Raw genomic sequence first — 13,942 nt, forward strand, 5'->3', positions numbered from 1 at the left:
CAAGACCATGATAATAATGGTTCCTCTGTTTCAATTTCACCGCCATTTTAAAAAGGCAAAACAGGTGCGAAGTGGCACAGAAGAAGGCAAACTCTTGCATGCACGGGTACTTTTGTTGTAGTTGTGCCTTTACCCGATGCATTCTATACACATACAGCTTGCCAAAACAGGGGACACTTTAAATCTGGAACATACTAAATCTGGAAAAGTTTCATTATTGTGTCATTGTTTGAGAAGGAAACTTAATGCAGTGTATTGGACAATATGACTTAGTATATGTCAACAATTACATAGGTAAAATTGATAAGTCCCAGGGGTCTTGTTCAGTTCTGCAACACTTGCACAGTATTCTGCATTTTAGTGCAGAATTCTGAAAGTCATCTGCAGAATTCTGAAACCCATCTTCAGAATTCTGCAAGGTATCCGCAGAACTCTGCACCCAAAATGCAGAATTGTCCAACCAAATGCAAAAGATGGAACATTATGCAATGCTGTATACATTTCATATGTCATAAATAGCTAAAGTGAATTCCAGTACTTGTAGCAATCGTAATGGAATGATATTGTAGCAATCGTAATGGAATGATATATACACACACACACACACACACACACACACATACATACATGCACGCACATATATACATCCACACTCACATCCACACACACACACACACACACACACAGAAACAAAAACACACACACACATGCATGCACACACATACATACATCTACACGCACATACACACACAAATACGGACACACACAAACACACAAATAAACACACACACACACATACACACAGACAAACACACAGACACACACACACAAACACACACGCAGACATGCACGCACAGTCGCAAACACACTGATACACACAGACACACACACACACACACAGACACACACACAGTCACAAACACAGACACACACATACGCACAGGCGCAAACACACACACACAAACACATGAATTGCCCCAAGCACTGTCCTTCAACAGTTGTTGCATTGTTATTCAAGCGTAAGGCACGACGCACCTTATCTAATTGTTACATCCATTTATCAAAAGTTGTCAAGATGTGACACAAAGGTTATCACGCAACACAAGAAAGGTGGCCAACCTGTAAGTTTGACTTGGTCGTTCCACGGGACATCTTGATCGGTTAGGCAGAAATCTTCAGAAGTATCTGAAATCCAGATATTGTTTTAAATTTTGTGTAACAAATTAGTAGTTACTGAATTTAATTGTACGAAATCACTCAACAATCAAAACAATATGCAAATAAGGATAATTCAAGTGTTAAATTTAGGTACAGTGCACTGACGCAACCTTTAAACAGTTACACCCATTTTAAAGGGCAAGTCTGGCCCTGCCATGGTGAAGGGAGGTCTAAGCTTGTTTACCTTAAAAGTTTAATACTCTACATAAAAAGTACCAGTAATTATAAGAGGACAAGTAAAGTTATAAAACGAACATTTGACAAGCTGCATGGGTAGATGCAAACAAATGCAATTGTGTATCTCATGAATTGAACTTGGACGATATCCTGTCCAGAGATTAAAGGACGTGCCTTTACAAATTGATAACAAATTCGGAACATTCATGAATTGCATACTGTAACAACAGTATTTCAGCCCAACATTTTTCTCCATTCTCAATGAGGGAAAACTATCAAATAAAGAGCCACTGACAAAATATGTAGAGAATACAACACAGTGTATTCCGTATCACCCGAGGTAACAGCCAGACCGCGGGTAGGATCGCCTGACGGCCGTCTGCCAAAAGGCAACCCAGCCTGGGGGATGGCGTGGACCGAGGGTGATGCGGAATACCCCGTGTTGTATTTTTTTCTATGTCATACCAACCAAAAAAAACACATATCTCAATGCGAAATGCGCCTTAGGCTTATTAGTTGAGAGAGTTTTGTGTCCTCGAGCAAAGACATTGTAACAACGTTGATTCCAACCTTCGAATCCGGCATTCATCAGTCTGTGGCACAACCGGCACACTTGAAATGCATTCTAAATATTCTATAGAAGCCCGTGTAATATAACTTAGAACCCCATGTGATAAGGAAAATTATCAGCCGGTCCGGAACACCCGTATCAAACGTTTACACGGCCCAGCTATGACATAAATATATACATCACACATACCGTTCATAACTACGTTTTCATAACGAATGAGGCGAGAGATTTTAAGACACCCAACAACTGCTCTTTAAGAGAATCGACAAACTGAAGCCAATGTTCATTATCGTTACGGTGGTAACAATGATAAATGTGCAGTTCATAGTCGTCACGCAACTATTTTCGCTGTACAATTTTCAGAGCAGCTACATGTTGTATGACAAAACTGACAATTGAAAACAGGGATCTATGTCACGAGACAAGCTGAAATTTGTACGATACATCCACGACTGTCCCCAAGAATGGCCTATTGAGACCCAATAAAAACAAGTTAAAAAATAAAAATTTATACGGTTCTTGGTGGCAATGTGCTACATGTTGGCACATCAGCAACCAAATTCGTAATGCGTTTTTTGGCACACTTTTGGACAGATTAGCCGAATAGGCTCGGTGGGCGTCAGTCCACCACCAGGGAAGTGTAATGTGCCTTTCCCAAGGGCAGAACGTTTGACCATGGTGAGCATCAAACCCGGGACCAATTGGTTCCAACGCTCCAACCGTAGACCTAAGGTCCTACCTGGAGTTGCTGTTCCATCTTGGCCGTCGACAGTTCCAACAAGAGCGGTCAGAATAAGTCCAACAGTAACAATACGACAAAGAGACATTGTGTACCGTTCAGTACTTCGATCGCGATAAGCCATTTTGGATGAACAGACCAGCGATTTACACTGTATATATATATATACCAGTCTGGTAAAACTGGTTAGGCATGATATGGCTATTTTAGTAACAAGCTTCAATCATAATAGCTGGCAGCTATAAATTTGGCGGATTGCAAGCGACTTACAAAGATGAAACTGTGTCGTTGTCTATGATTTGTTGATGTTGCTGCCGTTGATCTTACACCCATTGATGACTTTCTTCCTCATTTTTTTCTTCCGAACGTATGTTTTTTGTTGATCTGTTGCTTTCAAGGACAAGCAGCTACCTTTCAAAGGTCAAGCACCTATGGGCCATTTTGCTCTAAATGGGATATGCTTACACACACATATAGCCTGTCACTTGAGTTGTAAGAGTATCTATCCGTGACCCCCGAAGTCGATAGCAGTTACCTTCGCCAAGATTAGGTTATGTTTTTGGGTGCGTTTGCCTGTGTGTGAACACAATAACTCAGGTGAAGGTCAGGGTTTGTTGAACTCTAGTGATACATGTTCTAGATGTTTTTCCTCCTTGAAAATCTCCATTATCTTTGCCTTCTTCAGATTCAGTTTTAAAGTAGCGCCATATTATAACCAGGGAAGCTATCAGCTAACATCAGTTGCTTGATGCATTTCCAATTTTGGTTGGTGAAACAACCTGCGGATACTTGGCCTTTCTGAAATTAATCCATCACACCAAAGTTGCAAGAAACGGTGGAAACCCAATCCTTTCCCTCCAACTTTCATTGCTGCAGATAAATTGGCCAATTATCCCGGGCTGTCTGTCCTGTATTACTTTTACCTTCAGCGATGCCCCGGTACTTAACCTAATTACATTTGAAAGGCAGGGTAATTCTCCTGACTGGGTAGGGCTGAAAGGCTCTGTAATTACCTAGAAGTTAGGGGAGTGCAGGGAATGAGCGCACTCAGGTTTTTCTAGGAAAAATACTGTAAATCACTTTTATATAGCGGCAGGAAAATATAGTGTTTGGGGGAAAATGGAGTAGGTGACGGCAGTTAATCTTAACTCTTAACGGTGGGAACAAACATTACTGTCTCAAATATTAGTGATCAAATATTAGCGATGATGAAATTTTAGCGGTTGACTGACCGTTAAATCAGCTAAAATTAAGTTATAGTTAACAAATCAAGAATTACAGTAAGCAAGGGGGAGCATTGCAAGGGAGTGGAGGGAGCAGGCAGGGGGATGGGAATCTCTCTACAAGAAGGGCATTAGGGTGTGCGGTCTGACCAGCGTAAACTCCCTGGACAGAGCCGCGTGGAGGAGTGGTGTAAAGACTTGCTGACTGCTGCCCACCCCTGTGTCAGGGACCCCGGCAGCAGTATAATCAAAACACTAGATACTACTACAGTGTGGAGTTTTAGAGAAATTTTAGTTGAAATGGGGCATTCTAAGGCTTTCTAAGGGGGAAATTGCTGTCAGACAGCTCACAATTGAAGACTGTTGCTTCATGTGACCTATTAGCATCCCTTGTCAATCCGAATTTTATGCTTGTCAGAGGATCTGCTCTCCAGGGGAAAGTGGGTGTGTGGTCAGGGAATGGGGGGCATCACCCCTGTAACCCTCTTTGGAAAAATCCCTGGTCTTAACAGTTTCAGTACATCTCATTCACTAGTTGCCACAGAAAAGTGATGGTCCAGTGAATGAGATGTACTGAAACTGTAAATGGCACCTGAACACCATCCACATAGTCAAAACACCTGTCCTTGGTGCTGAACACCATCCACACAGTTAAACTACCTGTCCTTGGTGAAGAACTGTCTTTGATTCTTCATTTTGATAATTCATCAATGGCATATTAGTATGCAATATGGGACTTACCACTACTAGTCTTCCTGTTTTCCATACAATACACAGCAGGCACTTAATGTGCAGCCCATAAATTTTAACCTAGTATCTTTTGTTACTAATTGTGTGTTCAAAGTAAAGTGTGGGTTAGCCCTTAAAAATAACATCTCGCTAGTTGGGCAACACTGGCATGTAAATACAATGTACATGCTGAACCAATAAACAGATAAATAAAATGTGCAACCCATGTATATTTAGGCACAGTAGGATAAGGATTAACTGTTTCAAATCTTCTTTCCCGTGTACAGGAGCAGTGCTCGCAATGTCCACCGCCTCCGAGCTCTGGGCGTCACGCACGTGCTGAACGCGGCCGAGGGGAAGTCTCCTTTCATGCACGTGCAGACGGGGCCGGAGTTCTACGAGGGCGTCGGGATCGACTACCACGGCGTACGCGCCAGCGACTTTGAGCAGTACAACCTGATGCAGCACTTTGAGGAAGCTGCGAAATATATCCACAAGGCAATTGACGAGGAAGGAGGTTAGACTTGCATGTACTGTAGGGTGGATACCGGTTCGGCTTAATAAGGTCCAAGTTCAAGTTTAGGTCCAGAGATCTAGGTTCAGGTCCGGACCTGAACCTCATCCTGTCCAGTTGATGTTTTGTTTTATTAGACCAATATCAAGCATAAGAATTAACACTGACACACAAGACTATAAAAGTTTCTTGGTAAGAAGACTTTCAAGACAAACCAGTGTTTGATATTTGAATGTTTCACTTATTTCAAATGCCTTTTTTGTCAGAGGGGAGACTCAAAACACTTCTCATCAAACAGAATAAAAAAATATACTTGTACTTTGTTCATCAGGTTTTTTTGGACTCAGGTTTTTGGCTTTCAGGTTTTTTTTTACTCTTGGTTCTTGGATGTTATCAAGGTCCGAATCAGCTCCAGTGAACCGGTATCCACCCCTAATGTACTGTATTATCAGTGTGGTCTTAAGGCTAGGGTTGTTGACTTAAAATCTGATAGCCAAGATCTTTATTTTTACCTCCCTAACCAAAGCTAAGTATTCATTAATTTTTCACCTGAGTCAAGTGGGTAAATATGTACTATGAAGAGCCTTTCCTAAGGGCACAACATTGGGGCCTGGCAGGGGTTTAACACCAGAACCTTTAGATTTTAGCCTGGTATCCGAACCTATCATACAATGTTGCTCCCGCGAGTCTCTTCTGTCATAAAAGTGCAGATAGGACAGAAGAGACTTGGGAGCTACAATGGGTTCGGATACCAGGCTAAAATCTAAAGGTTGTGCCCTTAGGAAAGGCTCTTCATAGTACATATTTCCCCACGTGAAAAATTAATGAATACTTAGCTTTGGTTAGGGAGGTAAAACTAAAGATCCTGGTTTGGGTAGAGCCACGCTTTGAGCACATTGAAGATTCCAGTGCTCATGTCAAACAGAGTAGGGGTGATTCCTGGTGCGAGTGGATCAAACATTTTAGTCTGGTCTTATACAGGTATACATTTGCCGTAGGAAGGTATGCATTGCTTGACTTTCTTCAACTTCAACTTGGGTTTACCCCCAGACAACCCAGTCCGGAGTAAAGTAGGGGGAGGGGGGAGGTCTTGGGCTAAGCTGGGCAGGTCTTCAGCCTGGCCCGGAAAGTCTCAAATGTGGGAGACAGCACGACGGGTCTCAGGAGCTGTATTGTAGAAATTCGACTTTCTGGATTATCACTTAATCATAAGTGTAACAATGCTTTTCATGGCATCTTTGCAGGGAAGATCCTAGTCCACTGCCGCGAGGGTTACTCCCGTTCCCCGTCCCTCGTCATGGCCTACCTCATGATCTACAAGGAACACAACGTGGAGGACGCTCTCATCGCCATCAGGCAGAAGCGCGAGATCGGCCCAAACACCGGCTTCCTCAAACAGCTCTGTCTCTTCAACGACAAACTCGAGGCCGAGAAACAGCGGAGGATGGCGGAGGAATGGCAGGTTGAGATGGAGGGAAGGGATGAGAAAGGGGAGGAGGAAAGCAGAACAGAAGTGCAAGGAGAAACTAAAGAGTCCAAGACAGAAGATACAACAGAAACGAAAGAACACTCAAAGGCAGAAACAAACGAAGAGAGTCGAGAAGAAGTGCAGGGAAAAGATGAGCATGTGCTAGTGTCCTAGTTGATAATCTAATACAAAATGTACTGAGATATGTCTATCATAAGGCCAATATTGTGTGTACCATATACATCACTGTATACCCAAGGGGCAAGTATATGTACATACATACACTAAGGGTGGTCATGTGGGGAGAAGGGGTCCCAATCCCAGAGTTCGGGCCCGGGGCTTCTGCTTGAGTCACCTACATCTTCAGTGTTGAGATTCTCCTAAATGCTCTGTAAAGAGTTAGACTCCTTTGCAGACTTTTGGAGCGGCAGTGTTTATCTTTTTAAGGAAGGGCTGATACGGAATTTTTTACTCGGGCTAAGGTTCTCTAATAGAGGAGTTTTGCTGCCTAGGAAGTTTATGCCACAGAGGAAGTTACGTTGAAATGGTGTATCATTGCTCCCCAAAAGATTAAAACTTCCACTCCAAAAGTCTGCAAAGGAGGCTAGTAAAGAGTCCACAGTGTAACTGGAAGATGCCAGGAGTCCCATGGCCTGAGGGTTTAACTCTGAACCCAAAACTAATCGTATTCTGAAGATCTGACAATTGTTTCTTTTTGAAGATTGAAGTCGGTGACGGTTTCACCTTTTAAATGAAGAACGATGCTTATGATGATGATGATGATGATGAAGATGGTATTTGTGGTGAAGGAAAGCTGAGAGTAGGAAGAGTCCTGGTTTCAGGTTTTCAACTGTCAATCATAATTCAGAGATAGAAACATTTTTCTACACATGTGTGCAAGTAACATTCAAAATTACCTGTACCAGACAAATTATACCTTAATCATTATAATTGTGTATTTTCAAAAATATACATGTACAATGTAGATCTCCAAATGGTTTTAAAATGGCAATTCTTTATTCTATGCACATTGCAAGTGTATAGGTAACATGCAAAATTATCTGTAACAAACAAATTATTCCTTAATCACAGTAGATTTTATGAAATATACATCATATCTGCAAACAGATAAAAACAATTCTATATTTTAAGCACTTAACAGGTGGTAAGAAACAGTACATAAAACAAAAATCCACATACACTAGATATTGCCTGTAACTAAAAATGTTATTGCAATGGACATTTATTTTATGTGTGATATAACAACATTACAGTCTGTCTTGTACCTCTTTTTTTAAACAATGTATAAAGCATTTTATAATACTGCTTTTCTGTATTGACTGATTGTTTCAAATGCAAACTCATAACCACCGCAAACACTCCATCATCTCTATACTGCGAAACCAAATCCCTGCAAACATTTCTGCATTTACAGTGTTGCCTGGATGTCTAACCTTCATCGATATAATTTGTCCCCATTTTCTGCAGACAGGACCTTTGCAAACTAAGACAATTTGTAAGGTTTTACAGAAGTGTAACCTTTGGTGACATTCAATTTAGGCGGATTTGTGTGCGAAAGTCTAGACAAATCCTGTTGAAGCCCAGATTCTCACTCCTAAGTCCTTATAGATGAGTCCCTAAGATAGAGCCATTTGCTGGGTGATGTGACCGGCCAATTCTTGCTCAACCATCAAATCACTGCCCATTACAACCCTTCTGTCTTCATCTTTTATCTTTTTCTGCCTCCAATGTTATATTTGTTTAGATACAAACGATGCAATGTATGTTCCACTACCACCCCTGCAATTTTCAGTGTGCTTTTTGAGTGTGATTGGGATTAAATTTGTAATAATTATTTTTATATAACTGTTTCTGACAGTGTATATGCAACATTCCAGGATGAAGCATACTTTAGCACATCAGAGACATATTTTTGTGTTCATGTTGATCTTTCAGTTCAGGGTTTAGCATTGTTCTTGTTTGTTGTATTGTTTTTTAATCATTTTTATATCAAGTATGGACAAATTAGATTATTGTGACCTAAGATTACTCACCCCAGGGGTGTTTGACTGTTTACAAATCTTTCTGTTCTGCTTGTGGCAATAAAAAAGTATAAGTATACAGTCAAAATTAATGTAACTTCAATATATATATGTACAGTCATGTACATGGATATGTTGTCATAGTCTAACAAGGTTGTTACAACACTTCTGTAATAGCAGTAAGTCTGAATGTACTTTTTTTGTTTTGTGTCAAAGAAACTGAATATCACAAACTTTGCACTTTGTGGCTAGCTAGAACATCAAATCTTTATAAACATATGAATTATTCAATTTTGTGTGTGATATTTGTCTTCATTGCTGTGTTCTTGGCATTTTGTGTGTCATATGTATTTCTAAGATGAATACATTCAATAAAATGTGTTCAAAATCTATTCATGTCAAAGTTATGTGTTCTCCATATTGCTTGTCAAGATAAAATGTTGTGCTGCAAGAGTAAAAGAATCACACAATGACAATGTGAGTTTTGTGAACCCACACATACATTCAACAATGTCCTGACAATGGGTAATAAATACATGACTTGGTGAAGGGAGTAAAGAAAGTTATATACATCAGTGTCCGCCAACCTCGATCAACAGGCTTACACATCTGTCGCTGGTGCTTAACTTCATCCACACACAGAAAAAACATACCTGTCCTTGATGCCGAACATCATCTACACACAATCGAACATACCTGTCCTTGGTGCTGAACACCATCCACACACAAACACACCAGCCCTATGTGCAAAACACTATTCACACATTGTCAAACATACCTGTCCTTGGTACTGAACACCACTCACACACAAACAAATTGATGTTGCCCGGCTCCAATCATGACTTTTTGCCAGATATTCCTTCCTCCCGCGATACCCAGCCGCGCCAATACGGTCTTCTTCACATCAAAGAACAATGTATTCTGCAGTCTGAAAAAGATTCAGTAGGCGGCGCTTATGTCACGTCACATGGGCTTTTTCACTCGCGAACTTTTTCGACAAGAGTAACGCAATCATCTCGTTCATGTTTATACTTTTTAACCGTATATAAATAAACGTGCGTTTGAAGTATGTAGCAAATACAGGAAGAGCAGCTTACATTGTAGACATTAACTCGTTGCTCAGTTCTTGTCTGTAGTTCTTCTTGATTTTTAGATTTATTAAGTAATAAAAAGACTAAAGTCAGCTATAACGTCAGTTTCATGAGAAAATTATTTTTTCTTTTACTCTATTTGGGGCATGAATATTGTACAGGAGCAGCGCTCGCAATGTCCACCGCCTCCGTGCTCTGGGCGTCACGCACGTGCTGAACGCGGCCGAAGGGAAGTCTCCGTTTATGCACGTCCAGACGGGGCCGGAGTTCTACGGGGACGTCGGGATCGACTACCACGGCGTACGCGCCAGCGACTTCGAGCAGTACAGCCTGATGCAGCACTTCGAGGAGGCAGCCTGTTGGCTGAATTGCATATTTTTTGACATTGTTTAATACACATGGAGTTAGTTAAGTTACATTACAATTGTCGAATTACAATTAATTAGGTTAGGTATCTATACAAACTTACAATAGCCATATATTGTACATTAGAACATGGCACATTTAACATAGGCGACGGGGAATCTGTCATGCCCGGTTATCAAAGAAACAACAAATGGTAAACAAATGAAGATTATAGATTTGGAAGAAGCTATGAACGGCACACCAAAACCTGCCGGAAATGACTCATATGTGCTTCGAGGGGTCACTATAGACAGCTTTGACTGCATCGTGTGTATCCCTGTCCTTGGTGCTGAACGAATGTTCTTAAAGGCAACCAAAGCAATATTTGTGCAAAAAAATGGAAATAAAATAATGCTGAAATCTTTATGGTAGTGACATTTACCAACACTATTTGGCACATTTGCGTAGTAACTTCATACTTAGAGTATTTTAAAACCCCGTAAAAACGAGCCTACGAAAACCCCGGTGACGATTTTCAGTGAGTTCTCACATCGCAACGACAGCGTATTTTTGCATCATGAATGTCGCTATACATTGTGATAGTGTTGTTTGAACTAATCATGTATAGATATGACCAAAAAATAGACTTTCAAAGTTCAAACTTTTTTGGCCCTAATATTGCTCGGGTTCCCTTTAAGGTTGTCGAGTCGTGTAGTTTGTATACTGTGACCAGTTTCTTAAGTACCATGAGTGAGAGGTTTGACTGTTCTGAACTTCACTACCAGTCAAATTCCTTTCAAGTTAGGAATACGTTATTTATTGTATATTAATTAGAGTAGGACTATTAATTTGAAGACTACAAGTGAACACAATGAATGCGACTGTACAAAACATATTTCACACATATTGTTTTATTATCTCCAACCTTACCACAATTGTGCTGAAACATCACAAACCAGATCCACTTAATTCTTCCACTCATTTCCTTCTCTCTTCATTAACCTACAGCTCCTACTAAGGAATGCAGAATGTCTTAAGAATTTTGCAGAATTTGCAGAGTTAGATATATGTTCAAGTCATACATAGGTGCACAAGAAGAACCAAATAAGTCTGTGTTAAAATCATTGTGGGCTAAAAAGTCCAAAACCAGGCAAAAATAATTCCATCTAACACACGTGTGGAACTGTGGAACTAATTCAAAAGTGCCTTTTGACTTTTTTCCACCCCACTTTATCTTTCTTATTAATTAATTTCATGTTAGTACAGCCTTCAACAGGACTGAAAATCAGATAAGAAAAAAAACATTTCTGGACTGAATGTCTTCTTTTAGAGACAGATATTGCAGCAAAATCAACTTTAAATTAATAGCCTCATGGTTATAAAGTCAGGTCCCAAAAAGTGGGCCATTCCTCTTTACGAAGGCTGAAGGAATAGCTGAAAATTTGGATCATCTTTTACAACTCTACTATGTCTATGAAATAGCAATTTAGTTTCTAATCATTCTGTGTATTTCCCAATCCAAAGTCCTTGTGAATCAGCTCTAGAACCTAATTATAGACTCCAAGCAGACATTGGGCTGAAAATCGCATTGTTTCTGACTGCCTAGCGTCTCTTCTACTTGCCTTAGCCAACAACCTCTCTGTTGTCAGAAAATGTTACAATCTTTCACCTCAACATCTGCTTGGAGAACATCTAGAGTTAACCCTGTCTACTAACACACACCTTCACTGATACCTGTCTTTCTATCTCATCTTTGTTTACTTAATACAATGTTTTTCACAACAAACCTTCATGTTCAGAAACACAAAATAGCCTCATAATGTAAGGTGCATGCATAATGTTTACAATATAACATAAGTTGATAGCTTGGCACTGCACAAAGACAATTAATTACGGTAAGGTTTACATATTGAGTGCACCACAATTCTTTTGCTTACAATACAATACTGACGTTCTGAAGGACGTGGCCACTTTTGTCATGGACTACTGTGAAATAGAATTAAACAACAAAGCTGACATAAAATCATGGAAAGCGTGACAAAATTTCACAACATTGTGCAACATAAGACTTTGTCCGAAACGTTTTAGCAATATACATAATTAATGTAATTGTGAACATTTATGATCTGATATTTCAGTCATGAATTTCTTAACTTCCCTTCATTTAATTTCACATCAGGAAATCATAAGGTCTCACTTCAAAGTTTAGTACCTAGCACAACAAACACACAAATATCATTTAGATATAAGTCCTAACTGAACTTCACTTATATGAGACACTACATGTTTAGGATACCTACCAAAAGGCAGAATAACTACTACTGTGATGAAAGTCTCTATTTCAGTGTATAATTAGATAGAAGGCTATGACCAAATACAACTACGTGACACAAATTTGTTCACAGCATTACATGATGCTACAGGAATACTTTTAAACATTATGATTAGACATCAGTACCAGGGTGATTTAACAGCTTGATAAATAAATCTAAAATGTAAACACAGATTGACTATTAAATAGTCTTGATATCAACTGTTATACACGGTTAGTTGATTTACATTTAACAGGCGTCACTTAAATCATTTCTTAAAAGAGTATAGTTAGTGTATGATCAATGGCTGTGCACCTTTGAGGTTATATTCATGTTCTCTTCCTTGGTGCTCACTTGCAAAAGTAAATTCTTCTTTCCTACTACATGAACAATTCTTGTTTTAATAAACATGCCATATTTGTACAACTATTTTAATTTCTGTTCTTTCTTTGGTATAAGAGTGAGAAGTTTGATGACTACTTTCTGGCACATTGGCTGCTATTTTGACATATGCGTTGTACATCCTAAAATATCTTTCATAACTCTATTGTCATGATTATGCTAAAAATAGACATTCTGTATTTCTAAATTCCTAAAAATACAGTTTTTCTTTTCTACCTTGAAACAACTTTGTGCTTTTCTCTTATCGGTTGTTAATGCTATATGTAGAGATTTGGCAGACACAAATTGTGTACAGGTAGGTAACGTTGGGTAACATAAATTCGCGGGGTACTTAAATTCGGGATTTTTCGAAAACGGGGTGTTTAGGGATATGTGCTAGATGCAACATCAGTAATACCGCTAGAAATGCAAACTTGACAGACTAACGCATTCAGAACACTGTCTGAAAAGCTTCGATAACCATGCATTAGAAGTTGGCTACGTCAAAAACTCTCCGTCCCTTATTGTCACAGTCTGAGGGCTTCGTGGGAGAATTATATGTACATAGTTGTTCGCTGGTTTATAAACAAATGTCACATCCTCTTCCTGCTAAACACAATTATTTACAATACAACTTATTAGAATCTCTTTTGCTAACCTACAACTGGACTCTAAGTGTGATTAATCATCAAAACGCCTCTTTGTTGCTTCAACCAATGGCTACGGCACTACGGTGAATTTTCCCGCCGCCATATTTGATACCCAGAATCCTGCTATTCGGCAGACGACAAACGTTTGCGAGGAACACTTTTTGTCTAAATGTTGTGTGTGATAGTGGACTGATGGCGATATTTTCCTCAAAGTTTGCTCTTAGCACAAGCAGAAACACATGGACATAGTAGTATTACCATTTCTACGGCATCCAGCTAACGCCCCGATGAATAATGTACAAATTTCCATGACGGTGGGGGTGAACTTTGACTGACGTTCTACCGACTCAACACATGGGTTGTTCCCGAAGGCCTGATGCGTGCGGTACGGCCGTTTTTTCGTGTATTTTTTTTACTTGGACACGTCTATATCCATAGCACTCTCCTCAAGCCAAGGATGGAACGAATAGCTGCTGTATAAA

General features: G+C 39.8%; 1 protein-coding gene across 2 annotated transcripts in view; it reads left to right on the forward strand.

The window, feature by feature from the left end:
• The window catches only part of LOC136420428 (dual specificity protein phosphatase 3-like), a 38,222-nt gene extending 29,149 nt beyond the window's left edge, over positions 1 to 9,073 (forward strand). For both annotated transcript variants that reach the window (XM_066407340.1, XM_066407339.1), the window contains exons 3-4: positions 4,945 to 5,174; positions 6,416 to 9,073. In XM_066407340.1, the coding sequence (XP_066263437.1) occupies positions 4,945 to 5,174; positions 6,416 to 6,813 (628 nt within the window). In that variant the 3' untranslated portion in view covers positions 6,814 to 9,073. The remainder of the gene's footprint in view (positions 1 to 4,944; positions 5,175 to 6,415) is intronic.
• The last annotated feature ends 4,869 nt before the right edge of the window (positions 9,074 to 13,942 follow it).

Source organism: Branchiostoma lanceolatum, chromosome 15 (genome assembly GCF_035083965.1).
Source record: "Branchiostoma lanceolatum isolate klBraLanc5 chromosome 15, klBraLanc5.hap2, whole genome shotgun sequence".
Classification (NCBI taxonomy): domain Eukaryota; kingdom Metazoa; phylum Chordata; class Leptocardii; order Amphioxiformes; family Branchiostomatidae; genus Branchiostoma; species Branchiostoma lanceolatum.